The sequence below is a fragment of the Dermacentor variabilis genome, chromosome 11, assembly GCF_050947875.1.
Source record: "Dermacentor variabilis isolate Ectoservices chromosome 11, ASM5094787v1, whole genome shotgun sequence".
Taxonomy (NCBI): domain Eukaryota; kingdom Metazoa; phylum Arthropoda; class Arachnida; order Ixodida; family Ixodidae; genus Dermacentor; species Dermacentor variabilis.
This window is the reverse complement of record NC_134578.1, coordinates 104,001,200-104,027,181: the sequence shown is the minus strand read 5'-3', so window position 1 is coordinate 104,027,181 and position 25,982 is coordinate 104,001,200. Positions and strand designations below refer to the sequence as shown.

Here is a 25,982-nt window from a genome sequence, read left to right as displayed (position 1 = left end):
TGCGTCTTCAACCTCGGCGGAGAGTGATGGCGGGCGAGGATTCAGTGGGGAGCGGCGGTAGGCGGGAAAGCTTGGTCGTGAGTGGGCTGGCCAGGAACTTCGACAGTGGCGAGAGATGTGGCCCACACGTCCACAGTAAAAACAGATGGGTCTATCGTCATGGGTGCGCCATTCGGCCGGGTTGCGATAGCTCGGATACGGACCGTATTGGCTCCGGTGAACAGGGGCAGAGGCAGCAGACGAAGCAAAGTCAGGACGGCTGGCGGAGCAGATGGATGGAAGACCTACATTCGCAAGTTCTTGGCGAATGACCGACTGAATGAGTGACACAAGCGGCCGGGAATCGTCAAAGCACTGCGTCAATATATTTGGTAACCAAGCATACAACAAGACATTTAAAAAAACACAGCAGTAATTACCATGGCGCTTAATATCAGAGCTGGATATTCATCCGTGATAGCCTGGATTGTTGGGCACTCCTTTTCAATCCAGTCCCGTCGAGTTCTGAATGTCCGTAACATGCAATCTGTGACATATGAAAAGTTAGCCTTTGGTTTCAGAAGCTCCTTTTTCATGGAAGCAATGTGGCTTCTGATGCTGCTCTCATCTTCGCCATCCCACACTTCAACAACCTAAGAAAGAAAAAAAATGTACCAGACACCTTTCAAACTAAATGATGTTACATGCCAACGCCAGGCAACTGATGCTTACAGCAGTAGGTCTTTTCATTCTTTTTGCCATTGTCTCGCCACTGGCCAATGTAATTGTGGGAGTCCTTTTGGTAGGCACAATTTCCCCACGTTGTATCTTTATCTTTCTCCTTTCATACTTCGCCTTGAAGCGCAACGATTCCCTCCAAGAATCCTGAAAGTTCAAAATGTCAACATTTTATTACATCTCACAATATGGTTACTAATATGTTTTGGTTATTACTGCAAAGCAGAGCTAGAAATTGGCAGATCTGCTAGTTGATAGCATTGCTTTGAAACATTCTGAAACATTAAGACAAAATGTGCATTTTTTTCTAAAGCACTGTGCTGCTTTCAATAACGTTTTGCTTGCTGGGGTATTCTAAAGCATGCATCAAGAAATTAAAATATGCAAATTAATGTTCAGAGTGGTTAGGGCATGTGCAAGGTGCTACGGGTCACTGTAACATGCAAATACTCTCTCAGGTGTTCACATTACGTGCATGAGATGAACAACACAGACCTCATTATCAGCCATGTTGAGTGCTGGCAGTGCACATGCTAGCTAATCAAAAGCCTACATGTGAATGTACCCGCTAGTAATCGCGGCAGTTATGGGAGAACTAAAGCTACGTGCTAAATATATTTGGCCAAGGCATACTTCTGTGCAGTACCAAATGCAACAGATGAAACGATATTGCACAGCAATCACTGATAAGCCGTAATTTTTCAAAGAGATCAAGTGCTGTGTCACAAACAAAACCACTGTGGCACTATTACAGGCACATCGCGCATGAAAGCAAAATTTTACCATAAACATAACATGTTCCATCTATCTTACTATATTTTGCTGAAGAAAAAAATTCTGATCAAAGGACGAACTGCTGCAGATATTACTTAGTAGAAATCAGCAATACGTAAAAAGTAGTAAAGCTTACATATCCAGTTCCAGTGCTGTCAGCCAAACTGGGGTATTTTGCTACCAGCGCTTTGCTTGCTTCCTCATACAGCTTTCCTGGATGCCTAAACAAAAACCAGTGTTACCAGAGAGGTCAGCGAGCCATGTGTATCAAAATTCAAAAGAAGAAAGCGTACACATTCTCTACTAATAGTGTAATTACTGCAAGTAACACAGAGAGGCACTGTAAAAATCAGTAAAATCAAGTGTGCTTACTGATTAAGGTAATGGGCATTTCTCACACAACACAAATTTCTGACTTAATTGAGGTAGTGGGAGCAATACCAGAAACGCTACAGTGCTACAGGACTGATTTTTTGGTGTTAATGCCACAGATTGACTTGCTGGCTATGAAAGTTGAAAGTGTAACTTTCATTTGCCTGACCACCTGTTGCTCCTATTATGCACCAAAATTGAGTATATTAGTGTCGTGCCTTTTTACTTTGTGAAAAAGTGACTATTTAATCACAGCTTGTGGTCTTGGGTTCTAAAAATAAATAAATGCTGATTGCTAAAAATAAATAAATTAATTAATTAATTGAAGAGTGCACTAATTCCAAGATAATTTTTTCTCATGATTTCAAATGTTACGAGCTCCTTTGCGAGAAAAGCAAAGCCATATCAAGCTGGAAATGTTCATTTTCGACACCCCATGGCTTCGTAGATTGTCATTGTGATCAATCCCGAATTACGAATTAATTTTGATTTCTAGTACCATGCTACCGTAGCAACAATCAGCGAGGTGAACTTGCTCGAAGGGTCACTAAATTTGCTCACGTGACTGGGCTATGTCAAGTGCATTTCTGTGGCACAATCCAAGGATGTGTATACAAATGTAAGCAACATGTGTCCTAAAATACCTTAAGTTCTTTGCTGAACTTTTCTTAACTGTGCTGTTAACTTTTACATCACAGCTGACACCTAATGATCAAAATCAGTTAGTTGAATCATGATTATCTTTTGCATTGTTTTAGATAGTCCCTAAGTAGGAACAGGCTGTATATGAACCTGCATGCTCATGCAAGCATACTTCTCTTAGCTGTCAGTTTACAATTACTGCACATTGGCCAAAACTGAATGAGCAACATTGCATGGTTGTATTGACAACACTTTTGCACACATACATGCTAAGAAACAGTGTGTACTACAAAAAATGAAACAGGAGGCTCACTTTGTTTAGCACCATACAGTAGACCAGATAATTCTTACTCAAGGGGACCCCAGAATTTCATTTGAATTATCAGATGCAAGCATAAACATGACTTGGGGAAACATATTAGCCTATACTGTAATGAAATATTCATTTATTTGCATATGTAAAATCAACTGCAAATTGTTGACGGCTTTTAGCGGCTTGTGACTTCAAAACTAAGTTTTCTATTCCAGCAAGGGCAACCAGTTCTTTTCTCCCCATGGTTTTGACAGCTTTGACAACTGCAGGCAGGCAATCAGCTTCATTTTCAGCTGTTTGAAAGATATATGCACTGAAATGTTCAGCTGAAGTGACAAAGGCAGCTGATATTTCCGGTACGGACAATAAAAATAAGTTTGAACTAGCAGAATTAACCAAATGCTGCAGTTTGAATTAAGCGGCTTTTAAGTACATTAAAAACATAGTGGGTCAAACAAAAATACAAGATTTGTTTGAATTAACTGAGACTACAAAATATCCAAGTTTGAATTATTGCAAGTTTACTGTAGGAAGGCCATCCAGTGCAACAAGATAACAGCACTGTAAAAACAAGGTGCGCAAAAGTATATAAACTGCCTCTCACATTCCATATGAGCAGAGGTCATGAAACAACCATTGGATGAGTCGCTGCCTCTTTTCAAAGTGCATCCCAGCACGATGTTTCTCAACAGCCATTTGGATGTCCAGCGGTACTGGTGGGAGTGTGTATGACGTAAGTGTAGGTGCTAGCTGCAGCGGCATTTGTGCTACTTCAACGTCCAAAACATCCACAACTCTGCAATAGTAGGTCAAAATAACCACAGCTATAAAACAGCAAGAAGAATCTCCGAATTTTTCTATAGTGAATAAAAGAGCTGGTAGTCAACTGGTAGTCAATCTTCATTCTTTCTTACAGCTAATGAAAAACATACAAATAAATTTAATCGTATATTAGTAGGAAAATTATGAATACCTGCGCTTGTGGCGTTATAGGCGATTCTTTTAATGGAAAACATAGGTAAAATCCTATGGAAGTTTAGTGCAGGGAACATACAGACAGATAATAAAGTATATCAAGCACGGGCACCAACAAATGTACCATTTGTTGAGCATGCACTCGAGGAAAATATGTGACGACAAAAAAAGTGTTGAAAAAGTGCCTTCATAAGATTGCACTCGGAATGGTGCAGGCTTGTGGATGCTTCATTTTGCCGCAAACAGAAGCATTATTTTTGTCAAAGAATGCCTCCAATGCGTACTGCGACATGCACTTTTGCTTCTGCCTACAATTTGCCTACTGAAGTCGTGACTCGCATTCACATGCAAAGTGCATGGCCGAATGTGCATACCTATTCTCTTCCTTGCAATTTCAGCGTCCTCCTTAAGATACTCATTTGCGCATAGTTCTGTCTGGCCAATGTAAACTTTGTTGCATGATGTAGTTATGAAGGGACACCCACGTTTTATGTTGCGCAAGTGTCCTTAGCTGGACTTGTTAGTTTAAATACATTATGATAAAACAGTGCAGATGACGGGACTCGTAAAACGGCCAGGTGCTGGACAGAATATTGTCCTGTTTGTTTTTCACCCATCCCGTCATTTGTGCTGATTTGCCATAATTATCTTATATTCTCATTTGCCTTCAGCATGCACCCGGGAGCAGAGTTCTTGCAACTTATTAGGGTCTGAAGAAGCGAGAGGGTCAACATGTCTGCCTGCAACCTTTTTGAGGTTGTATGAAATCCTGTGTAAATGTAGACAACCTTTGGCCTTTCCTTCAAGCGTTCAGGCTGGGCCTTTACCCTTCCAGCAGCAAGTTAAGCTCTGCGAGAGATACTCGGCCACAGCAATGAAAACCACAAGGAGGCCCACTGAAGAAAAGGTGGCCTACCTGGAAATCAAATGTATTGTACGAGATGTCAGCACTACTTCCAGAGCCCAGATTCTATGCACAGTCATGCATACGACTTTTTCAGAATGATCGAGTGGGCATAATGAAAAGGCAGAAGTCCTTTCTTGGCAACGTAGAAAGTACCCACAACGTACATGATCAGAACACAATTTCAGTTTCAAATCGAGAAGCTGCGATCTATCCTTCCCACCTGCCGCATGCCATGGTGGCTCAGTGGCTCTGGCGTTGCTCTACTAAGCGTAAGGTTGCGGGTCCGATTCCTGGCCATGGCAGCTGCATTTCCATAGGGTGAAATGTGAAGGCACTTGTGTATGTGCATATAGGCTTATACAAAGAAGCCCAGGCATTCAAAATAATTCAGTGGCTCCCACCACAGTATGCCACACAATCAGATCGTGGTTTTGGAACGTAAAACTACAGAAATACATTTCTTTACACATTGCCAAGAAAGGCCTTCTGCCTTTTGATTCTGCCCACTCGAAGATTGAGAAAAAGTGTCTTGCATGACAGCGCATGGAATCTGTGCTCTGGAACTAGTGCCCACATATCATACAATACCTTTGACTTCCAGGCAGGCCGACTTTTTTTCGGCAAGCTTCCATATGACGGTAGTTTTTGCTGTGGCCGAGTGTTTCATTGAAAGTGCGAAACTTGGGGCTGGAAAGGAAAGGTCTCCACCTGAATGCTTAAAGAAGAGGCCAGAGGTCGTGCTGCATTTACACGGGATTTCATGCAGGCAGCCATAATGAACGTCAGGTTATTTTACACCCTAATAAGTTGAGTGAATGAATGTTAGATGTTTAATGGCACAAGGGCCAGGTATGGCCAATGAGCGCCATACCCGTGGTAATGAGTTCGCAATGTAGTTATAAGTTCTATGAAGTTGATGTGACATGGCTGTAAAGGGGCCTTAAAAATGGTCGCTCTAAAGTGCATAAATTCAATGTGTAATAAGATTATCGAATGAGTAATGAGAAATGATATGTACTATGAGCATTAAGATGCACTGCGAAAGAATGATACAATATACAAAAAATATCAGATGCTAAAATTGACTACAGCACCACTGCCTTGTTTGAGCCCTTGACACACAAGGGCCTGGAGGCATGTGCTATACAATACTGCTATCGCAGTGGCCTGCTCTGAACAGAGGAAGTGCTACGAATGTACGGGACTAATAACATGTAGGACAACATCATTCAAGAAACTGAGGACTGCATTGCTGGTAAACATTGCCGGGTGAAGTGGGACACAATAACAGTATGCCAGAGGAAAATTTTTCTTTCTCTTAGCTTCGGCTTCCCGACACTCCAGCATAGACGTGGAGGATGGTCAGCCTCTCTCCGCATCTACCACAGCTTTCAGATTCATTTCAGCAGAAGCAGGAGGAATAAACTTTTATTAAAGAAACAGCACTTTATGATGGCCAGGCCTAAGCCTCCCATGAGGGGACGTCGAGGGCTTGCCTCGCCGCCGCCTCACGGGCGTGCTGGGTCGCCCAGGTTTGGTCTTCGAGGGCGGAGCTCCGCAGAGCCTCACGCAACCTTGATGAGAGGGTTGTGGTGTTAATGTGTGTGTACTGTGCTGGGCATGCCCACAGCATATGTGGAAGCGTAGCCAGGTGAGTGCCACAGCACCGGCAGTTGGGGGTAGTTTAAACGTCTGGGAATATAAGGTGGAGGCGGGCAGGTAAAGGGTATGTTTGTAGCAGACGCAGGGTGGTAGCCTGCGCACGGCTTAACTTGGAGCGAGGTGGGGGGGGGGGGAATATTCAGCCACTGAGGTAAAAGGCCTTAACGAGATTGTTATAAGTGGTCAGATTGTCCCTGGTATCCAACTCATCTCCAGTGACTCAGGCGCAGTTGACTAGGCCTCGCGCAATGGAGTGGGTGACCTCACTGAGGCTGGGGTGGTGTGGGTGGACAGGGCCCGCATGGGCTGGGATCCATGTCAGGGAGATCGTGCCGTCTTTAGAGCGAGGCGCCTGGCAGAGGATGCAAAGAGCTTGAGGAGAAATACGGACTTTGCTGAAGTTAGTGACGGCTAAGCGAGTCACACACGATGGTGTGACAGGTGGTATCTAGAGTGGCCAGGGCGATGGCCACTTCTTCAGCCGTCTCGGCAGTGGGGGTAGTGACGCTGCAGACGTGGCGTAGGACTCCATTCTGTGTGGCAACGGCCACAAATCGTGTGCCATGGGTAGAAAATTATGGGTCCCAAATGTGTGTTCTATTATGAGACGATAGAATAGGACATCTGTTTGCCGCAATTTTGTGGCGGAGGGCCAGAAACCTAATTGTGGTTTCACAGTTTCTTTCATAAGAAAGGCTTCAGATCTGTGACAGGGACAGCAGTTGTAGGAATAATAGCTAGTGATGTGAACGATGTGGCCATTATGTCAGCTAGTACACTACCCTCGATGCCTCTATGACCAGGTACCCAGCATATTACATGTCTATGTGACAAATAGCTGTTGCATAAGAGTGAGTAAAGTTCAATGAAAACAGGATTTGTATGCTTTTGTTAAGAAATTAATGCCTTTACAAGTCTTAAAGATTCTGTGAATATTATTGCTTTGTCAAGTTTCAATTTCGTTATACGTTTTACTATTTCCAGATGTGTACTGAAAGCAAATGAGGATATAAATCAACCACGGGTGTTCCTTCATAACTACATTATACGACAGAGTTACAAGATTCTAGGCAGGGGTAGAACAGCATGTCACCATTCGCACTGGAAGCATTTCTTTATCAAAAAGAATCCCTCTAGCTATCTGCGGCATTGAAGCATCCACAAGCCTGCACTATCGCGAGCATGATTTTATGAATGCCATTTATTTGACACAAGCTTTCTTGTGTCGTAGATTTTCTCCCAGTGATGCGATGGTGTGCATGCCCACCAAATGGTGGATGGCCTCTCAGTAAACAGTTGATTGTGGCAACCGTGCTTGTCTCTTTTGTTTGTGTATTTTACTGCCATTTTGCGCTACACTACTACAGTTGAATGCCTACATTACTTTACCAGCAATTGAGCAAGCCTGGGAAAGTGCAGAAATGTCACAATGTGCTGCTGTCGCGTGACCGCCTGCAGCATCATGATACATACGCCTACCTCCTTGGAAATGAAACCAAGATTTAGCAATGCTGTCATGGGAAATTATTTAGGCTGTTTTGAGGCTTATGTGTTTAGGGTTTCAAAATTGAAAACCTTTATTGCAAACATAAAATGAGGTCAAAAATGTCATGCCAGTACTTCTTTGTGTTGAACTTACCGGTACTCGCTCACTTCTTTTAGTTGCAATTTAAGTTTGTCGATAATGACAAAGTCATCTGGGACATCTACAAATACTTTGAAGTCTTCATCATACACCTGTTGCAAAAGGTTAAGAAAAGAATACTGCTGTACTTATTCTTCATTCAACAGCAAAGTATTGATTACTGCAGCATTACGGGTCACTTAGATTTTCTTTAAGGCGTCGGATATGGCACGGTGATTGGAACAGTGGCGATTATGGCCAAATGAGCAAATGCCTGTGCTCCGTGACGGGTAGCCACCGTGGCCGCACAACTAAATAAGCACACTCTGACGTGATACTTGAAAGCTTGGTTTCGTTTCGCATTTTTTGAGCGCGATCACAAAAAGCTGGCATGTCGCAATCTATGACCGGCCTCGACATGGTAGAACCAGCAGCCTTTCGAATGCGGCACAAAAGTGCAAGGCTAGCTATCTCCTGCAGCGCCGGCATTATGCTAATGAAAGCGAGGTTGAAATCACCGCACCGACTGACGAGCGCCTACAATGTAACGACACGAAGCCACGCATCTAACGAGACGTTCATTTGAGGCATCGCCAGTCGTGTGTGCGCAGGCGCGAGTAAGAGCGGGCATGAGAGGGAGAATCTGGGGGCTTTTGCTCCTTGAATATATGACTCTGCCTAGGCACTACGGAGGAGGTTTCTTAGCGCGTGTTTATGCGTTTGTCCCCTAGGTGCTGGCATTGCGAAGTGCGGTCGAGTTTGTTAATGCTCCACCGCTGGCTGCCCGCACAGTGAGGCAGTTGGCACAGACGCGCCATTTGGTGATCGCTGTGTCTGAATGGGCAAGGTTCTTATTGGTGTCGCAGGTCGCTTTTTTCGGCGCGACGATAGATTGGAGTAAGACACGTGGGGCTAGTTGGTGCATATCTTTCAATAGATGAAGCGCCAATAGTGACGGCACACAGGAAGGAATACAGACAGGACAAAAGGCGCTACTTGCCACTGTTTATTGAAGTCAAAGGTGGCTGATTATATTGCCATGAGGCGAGGGGAACGAAAAAAGAGGAACACTGACTATGTGAATTCGCACGTGCAAGAACACTGAAGATATAAATGAAGGAAATCACGTTTAATCTAAATCTAAAACCTATCTAAAAAACATGCTTTCCTTTGTGTAAATATTCAGAGACGGGGTGCTGACACAGGTGTCCCCTGTTTTCTTAATCTGGTTGGCCTCCAACAATTCACGTGCCACAGAATTCTTACTTTTAAACATGATTGTTGTATCATGAAGCCTTGCTTCACATACTTGTTTCTTCTCATTCCCGCAGGCCTTGCAATGAAGCGCCAAGTTTGAACCATATCAATTTTTCAATGAAAGGTCATGGTCCCACAGGCGTTCATTAATACATCGGCCAGTTTGGCCGATATACTCTTTCCCACACTTTAGCGGTATACAGTCCAACACACACTCCAAGACTGTTCAACGTGCAATTGCCACTATGTGCCCCGAATCCTCCCTGAAAAAATCTTGCTGTCATAAGGCACAAGCAAGCTTTGACGGCCAGATTTTGAAGTTGAGGAAGGCTGGCTTTCCTTGCTTGGTTTGAAGCGCAGTTTCAGAGGAGTTATTGAAAAAAGTGGAAAAAGAAAGAAAAAAAAGTGAGGAAGGTCAAACAGTTGAAAAGAAAGCTCAACCAGTGGTGATACCCTATTCTCATAAAGTGGCACATAATCTTAAACACGTCGCCATGAAATACAAAATTCCTCTGGTTTTTTCTGCGCCCCGAAAACTTGCTACTTTGTGCCACCTGATTGGTTCGGATGAGTCTAAGAAAGTAGCATGTTCTATTAAACATACGAACCCTTTCGTTAAGTGTGAAGAAGGGGTCATATACCGCATACCGCTGAAGTGCGGGAAAGAGTATATCGACCAAACTGGCCGATGTATTAATGAACGCCTGCGGGAACATAACCTTCCATTGAAGAAGGGATATGGTTCAAACTTGCCGCTTCAGTGCAAAGCCTGCGGGAATGAAAACAAACAAGTATGTGAAGCAAGGCTTCATGATACAACAATCATGTTTAAAAGTAAAGATTCTGTGGCGCATGAATTGTAGGAGACCAACCAAATTAAGAAAAGAGGGGACACCTGTGTCAGCACCGCATCTCTGAATATTTACACGAAAGAAAGCATGTTTTTAGATAAGTTTTAGATTGAGATTAAACGTTATTCCTTTCATATATATCTTCAGTGTTCTCGCATGTGCGCATTCACATAGTCAATGTCCCTCTTTTTTCGTTCCCCTCTTCTCATGGCTATATATACAGCCACCTTTGACTTCAATAAACAGTTCCAAGTAGTGCCTTGTCCTGTCTGTATTCCTTCCTGTGTGCCGTCACTATTGGCGCTTCATCTATAGAAAGGGATAGATTGGATATTTTACCAGCACTGCTCCAGGACAGCAAATGTAATTGGCAAATGGATGCCTTAGGAGAGCACATGAGGTTACAATAACGCAGGCGGCGCAGGATATTAAGCTAAGGCACCCAAGGGGTAGCGAGGGTATCAAAGCTGGAAGCAGGACGACCCGTGGGTTGGGGCCTCTGCGAGCCCCTACCCACGGTCCAGTCCGGGTTCTAGCTTTGGTGTCCCCATTGCCGCTTTGGTGTGCGGAAGGCGCCGCCAATAATGCGAAATAATGACACGTTGTTACAATTAGTAAAAAGCACGACTGAGTAAATATAATTACGTCCAGCCGCCAACTTGTGACGCTAAGTTCAGCACTACCGCACCCCGCGACTTCGGCAACATCAGTCAGAACTTCACTTCTGAAGGTACGTCGGACAGACTTTCTCGCGCCTGCGCCGCTGGTGTCGAGTCAGTCATCGTCACGATATGCGGTCCGGGCTCTACTACTGTCGCTACTGCTCCCACAGAAACATCAGTGATGTAAATTTACAAGGTACATTGCCGTAAGGCGCGAGAAAGCTATGATCCGCTACGATTGAGTTAGCACGAGTGCCGCAGGTGCCGGACATTCTGTCCGACACAGCGGTCGCCAAATCGGCCGTCAGTGCCCGCGTCCGAGCGTAAACAAACGACCGCACTCCGCAACGCCGGCACGCCTAGGGACAAACGCCTACATAAAAACCTCCTCCGTAGTGCCTAAGCAGGGTCGTATAATCAAGCAATTCAAGGAGCAAAAGCCCCCAGACTCGCGTCCGCTCGTACTCGCGCCTGCGCAAAAACAGCTGGCGATCCCTCAAATGAACGTCTCGTACGCATCCAGGCATCCCTGCACTTGCATAGTCACCTTGCACCGTGATAACCATAGGCCACTATCACGTGCAAAATGGCCTTATAAATAAAAAAAATATCAGTCCAAACAAGAACTGAAATTTAAGGGTTACGAGAAATATTGACATTCAGTGTTGCAACTGCAGCGCGAAATTCAAATGAAACCATGAACACCTTTATAAGTATAGCGTTCTCGTCGGGAAACAATTGACAGACTTTAAAAAAATGAAATAGCTTTAAGTAGCACTAAAGGCTAAACTGGTATATAGCACTGTTGTCCAATAGCTTTACCGCAGCGACATCGTAAGAAAACGCAAGTAACCGTTCTTTAGGCAATCACAGAACCAACCTTTGCAAGGCCTTAATAAAGTACTTCAGCACTACATTATGGTTCAAGTTCCGTTTATGGCCACTACAGGACTCTCTTTTTTCTTCACACTGCAACAAATTTCACTGGAATCTGCTTCAATGAAGGTTACAGGCTGGAGCGCAGTTACATACATGCATGCATTTTGAAGATATGACGCTTTTTCGATTATGACCGCGACATTGCACGCACACAAACTCAACACGGCGCTCCTACCAGACCAAGCGCAAAAATGCGTTGAAAGAGCGATGAATTGGGCTAGTTGCTGGTTGTTTATAGTTTCTTCTTGCGCTGTGTACTTATGACGAGGACGGGAACAAAGACGATGACAATGGATGGTGCGCAAACCGTTCGTAGTCTTTTTTCTTTGTTCCTGTGCTCGTCAATAATTAAGTACACTGCGCGAGAAGATACTATGAAGAATTCTTACCACAATGAGAAAAATATAATGTATGATCTATGATCAATCGCACTGCGTATACGTACCGTGAGCTTTAGCTGCGCTGTATCGACATTCGCCAGGACGCTGGATGCCTGCAGGTTTCCGATGAGCTCTTGCCGTTTCAATGACCCGTCGAAATGAACGACGATCTTCTTTTCTCGGAACTCAACAAGGCATTTTGAGGCCATGTTTGAAGAACATATGCGCCAAAAGCGCGAACACAAAGAAGCGTGCAGGACGGTAACCCAACGTGCGTACCGTGCGGGCAATGTAGAACTTTAGGCGGGCTATCCCAGGCGGCCCCGGGCCTGCGGGGTTGGCTCACCACGGAACCGGGGCGCCACAGTATATATGAACGTCTGTGATGCACAAATTTTTCACGTTTTTTGTTGTATCGCAGCACCATAAACTACACAAAAACCATGTGTTCAATATTTCATATTTTTAGAAATATTTTCAAGCGTATAATGGTGCGTATAATAAAGTTTTACACGCGGCTAGTTAGTTTCGCTTTGTTTATCTGCTTGCGCCAACTGCGCGATGATCGAATGAAATAAAGTTATTTCCGCTATTTCTTCTACTTCCCGTGTTCATGCCTGCACTTGGCTGCAGCTGTAGTCGTGGGCCGCAAAGCACAGGAAAACGACGCTCGGTGTAAACCATTCTCTTCTTGCCGTCTTAGCGCATGTTTATGTGCATAAGACTTCGCCGAAGAATTCGTGTGCGTGTCTGTGAGGACGCGCGTGCGGACATCGTTTGTGTGGGCACGTGCGCAATTTGCACCATCAACTTTTCTCTTTCTGGCCGCCACAAAATGCATAACTGCACTATATATGCACATAATGCATGACCCTCAGTTCACAGACTGCTCTCCTGGGCATATGCTTGCGTGTTAGTGGCAGGAATATATTTTTGACATAGCACATGTAGTAATGGAAGCTAAGTACTGTCCAAGGTGCCCATATTTTTCATTTCAGTTTACAAAAGTGGTCACACACATAGGTGTGGCACATAGTGGGGAGCCAAATTTTCGAATATCTTGTGGCATTGATGGTTGTGCCAACACCTACACCAACTTTTCGTCATACCGTTCGCACTTCTACCGTCAGCACAGAAATGTGCTTGAGGAGCAAGGCACAAGCCTCCAACGGACGCACCAATCACAGGAAAGTGAAGAATCTTTGGCACCTTTGGAAAATGATCCAGTGTTGGTAGAAAGCATCGTGGTGGAAGAGAACGCAACGCCTATTGGCAGTCCCCTGTTCGATCATGAAGGAACTTCAATGCTTCAGGAGACTGATTCCCCAAAGGATGGGTTTTGCTCCTTCGTTCAGCAAGCAAAATCTGGCGCAAAATAAAAGCAAAAGCAAAATAAAGCAACAAAAGCAAAATAAAAGCGCGGCGGCGACAGCCGCAGCGGCAAGGCCGTGGGTGGGGCATGTTTACAGGCGGCTTTGAAGCGCCGCGTCCTCGGCGAAGGCCAAGAGCGCACGGAAAAGGCGCCTGTGTTGCGAAATGCAGCCCGAGGGATGCAGCAGGTCATCCAGTGTAGCACATGGTAAGTTCCGCGCACGGTACACTTGCGCAAGAGCCGATCGCGCTGGCGGGAAAGCAGGGCACTCACATATCAAGTGTTGCAATGTTTCGGTCGCGCCGCAGTCCTGGCAAAGGGAAGTGGGCGCTCGTTGCAAGCGATGCCTCCTCTCGGCGGGCCACACCAACACCTCCTAGACTAGAAGGCCGGAGTGCTCGGCGAGTGACGTCACGGGCAAGAGGCCATCGGCACGCTCGGGGATACGGGTTCAGTGAAGGGATCGCGGCTTGGTTCACCTAGCAGCTATATGCTTTTATTGACCACTCCACACATTTTCTTCAGTCGAAACTGCGGAATGAGCAGCAGGCACCTTACAAAGCATTTATTTAGAGGCACAGATACAAAACAGCATTGTAAAGCTTGTGCATGTATTGATGCCAGAAGCTTTTATAGCATCGCGCTTTGTCGTCTTTGTAATGTACGTTTTTTGTGAATTATTATTATTTTTATTATACCCCATACTTCATACCTATTACTTCAAGTAAATTGAATCCATAAAAACCTCTCCTTGCGTATTTTGTACTTGTGCTTCTTACGGCACGGCAATGACGAATGTAATGCACTCGATTAGCTTCACAATTGCGTATGAACAATTTTATTGGGGACACATGTATTTATTTCAATCTAGATTATGGTCAAACGAATAATTTCGCTTTCGACGCACTAATTACCGCAGTCCACTAATTTACAACTCAAATGAGTTTAGAAATGGGATATAAAACATTCGTGCAGCTATTTACAAGGAAACAGCTGCCTTATTGCGCAGAGTTTCAGTTTTCCTCTTCCTTGCCTTTGCATTGGCATCCAATATTTTGTCGTTCATCTTGCAGCAGTAATTCCTCAATAAAATATTCGTGCTACACCACAAAAGGTGCCTTAACACAAATTCACATTTATGTCCAGCCTCGCAAGCGTCGAACTCTGAGGAATCATCATTGACGAGCAGTTCAAGCGTGAGGTCAGTCACTAAACGACGTTGGTTCGGCAGATTAATAAATTCCTCTTTCGCTGATAGTTGCTTAACAACCACGTAGTTGTGTGCGACAGCGTTGACGGCAAATATAGCTGGATAGACAAGTCCTCCTCTGGCAAGTTGTTTCACGAGGTCGTACCGTCCATCCGAGTCTGAGACCGATGTCAACCTTTTTTCTGTCAGTGCGTCCCTGCATTTCGAACAGTTGAGCTTTTTCAATGAAGCGTACACGGCATAGCCCGCCACGTAGACCAGTACCGGGACGATGTCTTTAATTTCAGACAGTGCATCCTTCGTTACTACCACATTTAGGCTAGGGCGTGGGTGGTCTGTGTGTGTCTGAAATTCATCCCATCGCTCATCCTTACTGATGGCTGGTAGAGTGCTTTGCAGCCTTAGCTTGTTCTCACATTCGTACACTTGTCTTATCGACACATGATACTGGGATCCAGCTAGCATCCTGTACTTCCCGAAGCGCTCCTCCAGACTGTCGGTCTGGATCTTCCCTAAAAGGACGTACGAGAACTTGAGCTCTTCGAAACAGTACTTTGTGAATTCCACTAAAGCATATGTTGTGTGGTCGATAGCGGCATGGGTCTCTCTTGTTAACGTACCGCTGTCCAAATTTTTGCTTTTCCACTCTTCCAACCAGGCCAAAAGATTGCGCAGGAAATCAATCTTGATATCATTTTCGTTAGGAAGCACTGGTTCCTGGAACTTGTCCAGTAGCGTTTTTCCTTTCCAAGGGGTTTTCACGTCCACAATCTTCCACCATTTTACCGCTATCTCAATGAAAGTGGCAATACCCTCAAAAAACAGAAGGTTGTGATTCGTCCCAAGGGCTCGAAGGGCCTGAGGAAGGTAGTCATTGAAGATCTGCAATGCCAACTTCACGTCTGTCTTTCAATGTTCGATGGACAGAGAGCCTTTCTTGACAGGCTGTAGCCATAGCTTAACAGCCTCTCGGACTCCAAGTTGTAGAGGTTTCTGATTGTAGCGAATGATGCAGAGAGCATTTGCTGTTTTCCAGTGAAGTCTGGTTTCAACTCGGGAAAGTAGAAGCACTTTTGGTCGCTTTTCTGGTTCAGCCAGTTATTGTGTACACTTGAGTATGTGTACCGGGTCTATTACAAAAAAGAGTGGTCTTTTGGGGTTCGATGGGTGAGCGTAAACAATTTGTTTAGAAGGAGGTGACGAGAAGTGAGACATAGCCTTCGCGTTGATAGCATTGTTGTCACTTACGACACAAACTACCCTGTACCCAATCTCTTCCAGTCCGCATATTACTTTCCTCAGCAAGTTGTGCAGATCTTCTGCGTCGGCTCTTTGCACAGGGACGATGTGAGCGACTTCCTTAAATTGGCACAAGATGCTCTGCACCATAAAGACAAGTGCGCTGGTTGCTGCAGCTGAGCTGTTCAGAGCAGCACCGGTAATATTGCCTCCCTTGTAGTCGAAATAAGGCTTGATGTGAATTTCATCCACCATCAGAGTCACAAAACGTTGGCGATCATTCAAATCGGTGATTCTTCCCGCCATGTACCGGAGGAATGATTCACTTTGATGTTCGATTTGAGGATTCATGCCGTACGATGAGCATATTGAACGAATGGTCACTGGGTGCGGGAGAGCCATGCGTCCGGATCCGCGTATATATTTGTATGCATGAGGTGATACTGTGAATAGTAGACAGCAAAATATCATGAAGTCGGCTGAGTAGCGCCTCCGAACTTTCTTCATGGAGAGTAGCTTTAACTGCTCGCTAAGAAACTGTATGACATTGGAACTGCCATCTGTGGGCGAGAAAGACAACTTTTCAAGCAGCAGAAGAATCTGCTTGCATATATCTTCATTACAGGATTCAGGACTTCGAGGGAAGTAGGCACTGCTATTCTCAATGCTCTCGAGCAGATCCATCACCGCTTTCTTGCTGTTTGCTACAGTTGGAACGGGGGAATCGATGCCCGCTTTCGTTATCGGCGTCTTTGCGAAGTAAACTGTCATGCCGAGGTCGGCTTTTACTGCAATTGAATATTTGATACGGAGCGTCATCTTCAGTGATGTGCAGTAAGATTAGTCGTTCCTTCCGTTCAATAGCTTGCCAGAACGTAGACTTTTTGCTTGTTATGAATTGCATCAGGTCTTCTAGGTTTAGAATCTTATCCGCTTCCGTCTCCTTGCGGAATGCTTCAGCAGACCCTTCACACGCTTTCTTCAAAGAAGCAGCCTCAAGACGCATGCGCTTGGAATCCGGATCCTCCCTCGAGGTGATTGGCTTCGAAAGATAAGATGGGCATTGAGGAAACTTTGATGGGACTGCGCCTGGGCGAAGACGCAGGCGTGAGAGTGGTGCAGTGACGGTGTTCCCTGTAAGGTCGTCGAAGTGAGAGACCTCCCGCACGATGTCGGCCTCAATGAAGTGAAGTTCACAGACCTAGAAAGAAGTTCAAAGTTGTTCTAAATTTTATTTTAACATTCCTGATTTAAAGGCACTTTCTGTAATTTAGCAATTTACCTTCCCGTATTTTTCAAAAGTATCTATTTAAAGAAGCTCTGAACATCTTACCCTAGAGTGCGGTGATACAATGAAGTCTGCACGTGGTATCGCCCTAATCCAGGCACTCTGGGCTTCTTCATGTTGTGGAAACTTGAAGACGTGATTTTCTTGCCCCGATTTGTAATTGCTCCGGCAATTGAGCACGCAGCACTTATTAGGCATATCTAGGCACTCCACGTTCCGGGGCAACGAAGACTTGCGGTACACACAATCACAAGCACAGCACAAGTGTTGAGACTGCATGCACTGGTCACGTCTAGAAAAAAATTGTGCGTTCGGAAGCATGCGGCAGCATGGCTGAGCATGCCGGGACTTGTTTAACCTTGAAGCTATTCAGGGAGTGGCAGGTTTCCTGGAACTAATCGAATTGTTGTCGCCACCGTCGTCGCCTCGTTCTTCTCCGAATAACCGGCGTTAACTATTGTATATCTTCCGCGCTTCATTTTCAACACGTGTGCGCCCCTAGTAGCTTCGCAGCGCGCTGCACGGAACTTCTATGTTGGCCTCTTATGCGTGACGTAGCTCAAGGGGAGAGGGTCAGCCATAAGGCCTTAAGTTCTCTCGAGGGTGTTGGCCACACGGAACCGGTCCGCAGGGCGAGGAGGAAGGCGCGCTCGCGCCTGGTGAAGCCGGCCTCCGGGAGATGGCGTGGCGGGCGTCCCCGCGCTAAAGCCCCGCGCAACCCGGCCGTCAAGATGGCGGAGCGTTAGCTCTCGGCGGATCCTGAGCGGCGCGGTGTCGGACGAGCTGACCCGCTTCGTGATCGGCGTGTTGTGATCGTGTGCGCGTCGTGCGAGCTTGTCGACGGCCTCATTCCCGGCGACGCCAACATGCGAGGGCACCCATTGCAGGCGCAGATCCAGTCCTCGTTGCTGCAAAGCGTGGAGTCTGCACGCAACACGCTGGGCGAGCAGTGGGGCACGATCCTCTAGTAGCAGCTGCTGCAGCGCGGGCCTCGAGTCGGTGAGGATCGCCACGCAAGCGATGTGTGGCGCTTGCTCGAGCACGTCCGCAGCCAGGTGTATTCCCACGAGCTCAGCGGGAGTTGAGTTGGCTCGGCAGGGCAGGTGACACTGGCTTTCGATGGCGAGGCTCGGGGCGATGCAAGCAGCAGCCGCGGAGCCGTCCTCGAGTACCGAGCCGTCCGTGTAGAGGTGCGCTCTCCCTGCCAGGTCGTCCTCTATCCTCGCTGCAGCCTCCTGCATGATGGCGCAGAGAGGCGTGCGGTGCTTGGAGCGGACGCCTGGCAGTTCGAGACACACGTCCAGGGGCACGGCGAGACTCGGTGGCGGCCAGTCTGGTGGTGGAGCCGGCGGGTCAGCCACAATTGCCTCGAACAGCTGGAGCATCTTGCCCACGCGGGATGCGGGGAGCTGCCGCAGTAGTGAGACGATAGGGCTTGCGTCGGGGGCACTGGAGAGGCGCTCGATGTGGCCGAGCGCGCGGAGATCGGCCGTCAATGAGGGAGGCCGCGCGCCGGTTTCTGCAAGGGTCTCCGCCACTCGTGATGCTCGCGGCAGGCCATGGCACATGCGTAGCACTCTGCGGTGATCACCGTCGATGTTGCGCCACTGTGAATCGCGCACACTACACAGTGGCAACGCGTAAAACACCCGCGAGAGCGCCAGCGCACTGTACATACGGACCGCGAACGATGGGGGGGCTGCCGTCCCCGCGCGCGAGGAGGCGGCGTATCGCGCGCTCAACACGCAGTGTTTCAGCACGCAGGCGCCGCACAGGCGGAAGCCAAGTGAGGCGGTGGTCAATGGTAAGTCCGAGGTATCGCACCGTCGGCTGCCAACTCAGTGGGACACCGTCGACGAGCACGCGGCCGGTGTGGCGGCGTGTGGCAGCGTGAGGGTGCACCATGAACGCCTCGCTCTTGGTCGACGACAGCTGCAGTGCTGCCGAATGCATGCCTGCTATTTTATTGTTGAGTTCCAACTCTGCCCAAGGCTGGACGCCGGTGTCTTCCTGATGCAGACTGCAAGTGTCAAGCGTTTTCGTTGTCGGCGGCGTTAGCGAGGGCGCTCGTGTCTGTAGAGCTGCGTAGAAACAACACTATTTTAAGCAATATTTGGGGCGCTCGTCAGCTACTTGTCCTTTTACAACGAGAGCAAAAGTCAATCAGTTACATACAACCACACCATAAAAGAAGATTACACTCTTTGGCACGTAGAAAGCCGGCGACGGAATCGAGGGCCTCCTGCAGCTCGCGGCGCATCTCGGCAATGGCAGTCCTCGGCCCCCGCACGTAGAGGGCGACGCCGTCCGCGTTGACAACAGCACGCACAGGGAAGCCACCAGCTTTCGGCAAGCACTCAATGATGGGAGCGAGGGTGAGGTTGAACTGAAAAGGGCTTAACACCCTGCCCTGAGGCACGCCGGTGGTCACTGGTCGTGGCGAGCTGGTGGCGCGGCCCACGCGAACGGCGAATGTCCTGTCAGCGTGGAAAGCCTTGACGTATGCAAGTAGGTTGCCGACCACGCCGAGAGCCTCAACAGCTGAGATGATCGACTCGTGTGGGAGCGAGTCGAAAGCGCTGCGCACGTCGAGGAGGAGGAGGAAGGCAGCTTCTCCCGCGCGCCTGGCCTGCTCCAGCATGCCGACAATAACAGCGATGCAGTCGCCAGTAGATCGGTGTGCACGGAAGCCGCACTGCTCAGGCGGAAGGGCGCCGCGGGCACGCGCGATCCACTGCAGCCTCGACAGCGCCATCGTCTCCATGGTTTGTCCCGGCACCGACGTCAGCGAGACAGGCCGGTAGGAGGCGAGGTCGCGTGCAGGCTTGCCGCGCTTCAGTACCGGAACGACGACAGCACAGCGCCAGGGGTCCGGCAGGCAGCCCTCGCGGAAGGCGGCGTTGTAGGCGTCTAGGAGATGCCGGCGGTGGTCGTAAAGAAGCCACAGCAGACGACTCTCAGGGGCAGCCGGCGGAGACCATTGCATCAGCACGCGCAGCAGCCAATAGCAGCCTCCCATTCCCCTGCATTCTCGAGGAGTGCGCGCTTGGTCCAATCGTAGCCTCGGATTTCAGACGCGGGAAACTCGAAAGCTGCCACGAGGCCCCCAATCAAAAGCTAGCCACGCCTCAAGCACGCTGCCGCCACCGCCGCCGCCAGCAGCAAAGAGAGGCGCAAGAATTCATGAACAAAACAAGACCAAAATGGCGGGAGAGGAATGGCAGGTGCGCGTAGTTGGGGCATTTTCCGCGCTTGCTCCGGCTCGTGGCTTGTTATATATTTAATTTTCCAATATTTTTACGACGAATTAGACACTAATAATTACAGAAAAGGTAGTTTGTGACACATACAACCGGAATATCTGCTTTCCCAAAAAGCAACTTTTCGCGATTTTTAGGTTTTTAAAGGTCGCTTCCCCCCTTAAATTTAGCCGCTTTTCTTGCATACACTACCGACGAATGCGGATCCCAGGCCACTGAGTCACCTGTGCCTGGGACTTCCAGCACAATTGACGAGGAGACGTCCGCTGAAGTATGCCGAAGTGCCGCGCTAGAGCGAACACAAGCAGTCGCAGCGAAAAGAAAAATACACGGGCTTGATGATGAAATTGCAACTGTAGATCACCTGCTTAAAGAAAAGTGAAGATGCGCCTGCTGTTTTTGGGCAGCTTGTTGCCCATAAATTGAGAAAGTTTTCCGAACGGCAGCAGTCGGAATTGGAAATAGAAATTTTACAGTTGCTGAACAGGCACGATTATGAGTGAAAATAAAGTGTACGCTCCTATTTGTTCACTGTTACCTTGTCATGTAAATGTCAAACCATAACTATTGTTTCTGGCACAGCCGTCATCTCCTGCAACAGAGCTGCCAAACGTATGGTGCAGAAGTTCTCGCACATAAAGTACATGAGTTATGAAAAAGCACAATAACACTCTTGTATTCAAAGCAAAAATTATGTGTGACGTGCATCATAGGTCCTTCCTTACTGCTTAGTTGGTGCTGGAAGTCCAGCAGGTACAGAGCCAGTCTGTGGCTCCATGCCTGGCTGCTTAGTAAACTTCGTGTAGAATATTTAATTTCAATAACTGCAGTAAAGTCTTTTGAAAAAATCAACAGTCGACCTGAACTTCATGTACAAACGCAAGATTTGTTACAGAAGATTGCCCACTCATGAAGCCATGCTTCAGTGGAATGTGCTTTAAATAAGAGATCAAATGTTTGTGTACAACCATTTCAAAAACTTTTGCAAACAAGAACAAAGGTGCGAGTCTACAGTTCTCTGCCTACACTCTAAGAACAGTTTACACCCTTTGGCTTGCCCCTTCTGCCACACAAAAATAATCGTCATCTGCGTTGATGCGTTTCCTTTCTTTATCGCTGCGAGCCCAGAACTTTCCAGTAACGAATGGCACGCGCGTTATCACCATAGAACAGTTTACACCCTTTGGAGTGCCCCTTCTGATAACGCGCGTGCCGTTCGTCACTGGAAAGTTGCGGGCTTGCAGCGATAAAGAAAGGAAACGCATCAAGGCAGATGACGATTATTTTTGTGTGGCAGAAGGGGCAAGCCAAAGGGTGTAAACTGTTCTTAGAGTGTACGCCGTCACATCTATGCACTGGCACCACAACCGCTATTCTGGAAACTTTTGGCAGTCAAATGTCTTGCTTTACAATGACACTGGAGTAGCACTAAACACTTTCATAACAATCAGTACACCACTCGCCAATGTAGAGTAGGCTTGATCTCTTCGAAAAACCACATAGTTTTGAAGAATGCGGTGAGTCATCCTAAAGCACTCATTAACGCAGCTTTCAGATGTTAATTATTAGATGGGGTTGGAAGGTAAGTGTGTGCCCACTGCTATGGCACAGCACCTTCCACCATAAAGTACTCTGGAAAGAGGTCGCGCCTCTCAGCAGCGTCCACCGTGTGATTTCTTGATGACGTTCCTGCCAAGCCACACAGCTCGTTTTTCTGAGCCTCTTCCCTCCACTTGACTGGGTTAACGTTCCCATAACGGACTTCACTGTCTACGTAGCCAGGCGGGGAATACGTAGATTTGCTCATTGATCACAAAAAGTTATGCAGCGCGCAGCAGGCCAGCACAGCATGGGTTGCATTCTTTGGCAGGAGGTTGAGGCGGCCAAGAAGGACTCCATCGTGCCACCAGAATCCCAAAGGCATTTTCAACATTGCGCCTGGAGCAAAATATTTAGCAGGTTAATGATCTGCTATTCACAGACTGTCCAGCTTTACAAACATTAACAAGCACGGTTGTTTTCTTTCAAACAAGCTCTACATTGTAACCAGAGCAATTATTTTCATGTTACCTTGCTCTGCTTAGCCTATAGTTGAATACTTTTCGGCTTGGCTGTATTCCTTTTCTGGGATAGGGCCGCATAAAATCCTGCCTCAGCTGAAAGGCTTCATCGCCCACAAATATATGAGGTGCCACCTTGTTGCTATTTGGGAGGCGTGCTGGGGCTGGCAAGTTAGGCAATTTTTCGCAAGGTCCTTGCTGAATGATGTTGCCTTAAACACGCCCCCATCACTGTGTCGGCCTGGAGCCCCGACATGTACCACAACAAATTTATAAGTGTCGTGCGCCACTGCCATCAACACAATGGAGAACGTTCTCTGAAAAAAAAGTGAAAACAGCATTGTCACATCTGGCCGCAATAACCTTTGCGCATGATTAACATACATACCTTGTAATTGTAGTAGTTGCAACCAGAGTTTGGAAGTGCCTTTATTTGTACGTGTTTACCTTCCATGGCTCCAAGGCAGTTTGAAAAGTTCCAGCGCTTTGCAAAACCTTCTACCACTTCCAGCCAGCGTGCAAGTCCTGGCACCTTTGTCATTGAAAGAGACGTGCACATGTCAAGGTGTACCGCACAGTTAGTTGGCAACTCGCATAGTTTACTTGAGTTTGTCGTAGCCACATTCTACCCCCTACATTCAAGTCCATGAGATATTGTTACGCCTTTAACTAATTTCACCGATAACCCATTGCAGTGGCTTAGTAGCTGCCATGGTCCACTGCTAAGCCCAAGATCGTGGGCTCGATACTTAACCATGGTAGCCATACTTCGTTGGAGGCGAAGTTCAAAACTCCCGTGCACTGATATTTTGGTCCACATTGACACACTAACAGCCTGAATTTATCCACAGTCCTCCACTTCGTCCTCACCAATACTCCAAGTCTTTCCTCGGTTATGGTAAGCCCCATCAATTAGGGTAATTTGGCCCATAATTGTCATATGTAAGAGGCATGGGACACAAGAAGAAAAGAAGATGATGTGCGCCGAACGGCACGAGCCCTCGAGGCGCGTGACCCGAGGTGTGATCGGAGGAGAAGCGGCGCCAAGGTGCTATTATCGACGGGGCTCTGGGCCAAGAAGGCTGGAGCGCCAGCTTTGCACCGGCGACGGGACTCCTGGAAGTTTGGACGGGCCCGTGGCGCTGGCGACCCAGGGTGTAGCCATCGACCTCAGCGACGTTTGAGCGAGGCTCCCTGGACCTGCTGAAGCCTCTCACGGCGCTGCCGGGCTCTCCAGGAATTGGATCCCCCTTCTTCGGCAGACCAGCACGGACGATAGTCCCTGGGGCTTCTCGTCGGCACACGGAGAGGTAGCGGCAGAGCCCAGTGTTAGGCCTAGCCAGGCAGGCCTGTGTGACACATTACCATAGTTCGGGACGCTGGCAGCCGAGATGGAGGAGCTGGCCGGCTGATACCAAGGAAGCAAAACTTGCGGCGTCGGCGGGAGCACCGACTGGGAGCAAGAGCCGCCGCACATCGGACTTGGAGATGCATACCACGACTGAGCCTCGTAAGAACGTTCTGTTTTGTTAGCGTGCAGCCATAGGGTCTATGGCTTCCACAATACTCGGCAAGTGTCATGAATGACCACCCGACAAGTGGCAGGTGCCACACAAAAAACCATGGTGACTTGCTTTATGACCATTCCTGAAGAGAGGTGCCTGCATGAAAGAGCGAGTTTTCACATAAACGCTGAGATAAACTGAGATAAAATAAACATTGCTTCACTGCCTTGCTATACCTATGGTAATGGCCAGTCTCTTCTGCGCAGAGTGGTTCTCGGCACGAAAACTGCTTGACGAGGTCATTTTTGCGTGCAACGTGTGCAACGTGGTGATTAAATTTGCCGCAGCATGTGCGTCTTAATAAATTATGAATTGTGTTTCCATACGCAACCCATAACTCGCAGCAGTATGCATATTGCTTGCAGCGCTTCACCAGATATAAGACGTTCCATGTTGAAAAGGTGAGATTTACAACTAGTGCATGAAAGAAGCACCGTTGACAATAAACATAGTACGAGCAATGTGAATGGCAATTATATGGTGATAATTATTGAGCATTCTAAGCGTTACCCACCGCATTGTGATATTCTCCTTGCTTCCTCCTTTGTTGCCATACAAGGTGGACCCATAGCTTCCTCTTTCTCTTGTTCTCAAGGTCGCGCAATTTGCACAATTTCACAAGCAGCAGCTTATTTTTGAGGAGTAGAAGGTGCCAGACGACACCCATAGCGACGCTGAATGCACCGGCGTGGCCTCCTTTGAGGTTCCGGATGGACAAAGCTGTAGGCCCTTGGAACAGTTGCTTAACAGCAGAATGGCAATGCAACTCTAACCTGACGCCCGTCACGCAAGCACAACACCATAGAATAAAAAAGAAATTTGACGACACTCGCTTTCAGCACGCTTCGATGAACAACGGCAATAACACTGCACAATGTTGGCTGATAAAATATTGAACGCGCCGTCTGTGCATTGCATTACGCAAAAGAAAGTTAAAACGCAATAAAAATACTAGATCATTTCATATTACTGTATACATGCATTTTTTCAGTTATAAAAGCGGTATATGCCACCTTAAAAAGCGTTTATATTCGTTTACCAAAACGCATAAGCTTAGTCTGATAACACTGGCGCCAACACGGCGAACCCGCAGCGGCGTCCGCCCGCTGTTCGCCTCATGTATTGCTATACAGCGCATATTTGACGTCGTGCCACCGCGTCCCTGTTCGCCGTGACAATTCGCTCCATGTAGCCCGCGCTTAAGCAAAATTTTGTGCCAGATATCTGTTGCAGTGGCATCGACACCTTCTCTTCACATTCCCTTATGAGGTGTTCAATGCGAAGTTTAATACCCTCGCAACTGACCCACGGTTACCGGGATCGCGCCATGATTCATTCGTTTGGAGAGCACTCTGCATTTCGCCGCCATCTTACTTGTGGCCTGTTACTTCATGGAGAAGTCTTGCTTGGTAAGTGTACCTAAAGTAACAGTGCTTCTTCCACACGTAAAACATACACAGTCAAATAGTACTTAACCTGAGAATGAGATTTGCAAGCAAGACGACAGGTGAAATTGGGCTTTTCTCTATAATCAGCCGAACTTTCTTTACAACTTTCCGGGAAGGGTCAATGTTTGATAGGTATTGCAACAATAAATTCAGGACCCGCTGCTCTTGTAAAAGGGCCCTGGCGTAGACTCTGTGTTCTTGCATTGTGCCTTAATGGATCCATGTTCGTACACTGTCATGGAACACTTTATAGGGGACTATGGATACCCGCTAGAGCCATGGATCATTACTCCTGTGCCTGGTCACCCAAATTGCCTCACGGCAGAGGGGCGCTATAATGAGGCACACGCATCAGTGCGAAATGCCGTCAAGCGGTGCATAGGTAGTAGTAGAAAACATTTATTCACAAAAGAGGAAAGAAATACGGAGAAAAAAAAATTACCGACGATTACGTTACTTCCTAAT

General features: G+C 47.3%; 1 protein-coding gene, 1 long non-coding RNA gene and 1 pseudogene across 2 annotated transcripts; all 3 read right to left on the bottom strand.

The window, feature by feature from the left end:
- Positions 1-447: 447 nt before the first annotated feature.
- LOC142564944 (uncharacterized) lies at positions 448-2,065 on the bottom strand. Its single transcript, XR_012824716.1, has 3 exons — positions 1,628-2,065; positions 712-864; positions 448-632 (listed from the first exon to the last, which is right to left on the bottom strand). It is a non-coding gene; the product is annotated as an uncharacterized LOC142564944 (long non-coding RNA).
- A 12,028-nt stretch (positions 2,066-14,093) lies between these two features.
- LOC142563978 (uncharacterized) lies at positions 14,094-17,498 on the bottom strand (annotated as a pseudogene).
- Positions 17,499-17,771: 273 nt separating this feature from the next.
- Positions 17,772-20,203, bottom strand: LOC142563410 (uncharacterized). Its single transcript, XM_075673963.1, has 3 exons — positions 19,384-20,203; positions 19,009-19,265; positions 17,772-18,791 (listed from the first exon to the last, which is right to left on the bottom strand). The coding sequence occupies exons 1-3, from the start codon at positions 20,201-20,203 to the stop codon at positions 17,772-17,774; spliced, it is 2,097 nt and encodes a 698-aa protein (XP_075530078.1).
- Positions 20,204-25,982: the final 5,779 nt, after the last annotated feature.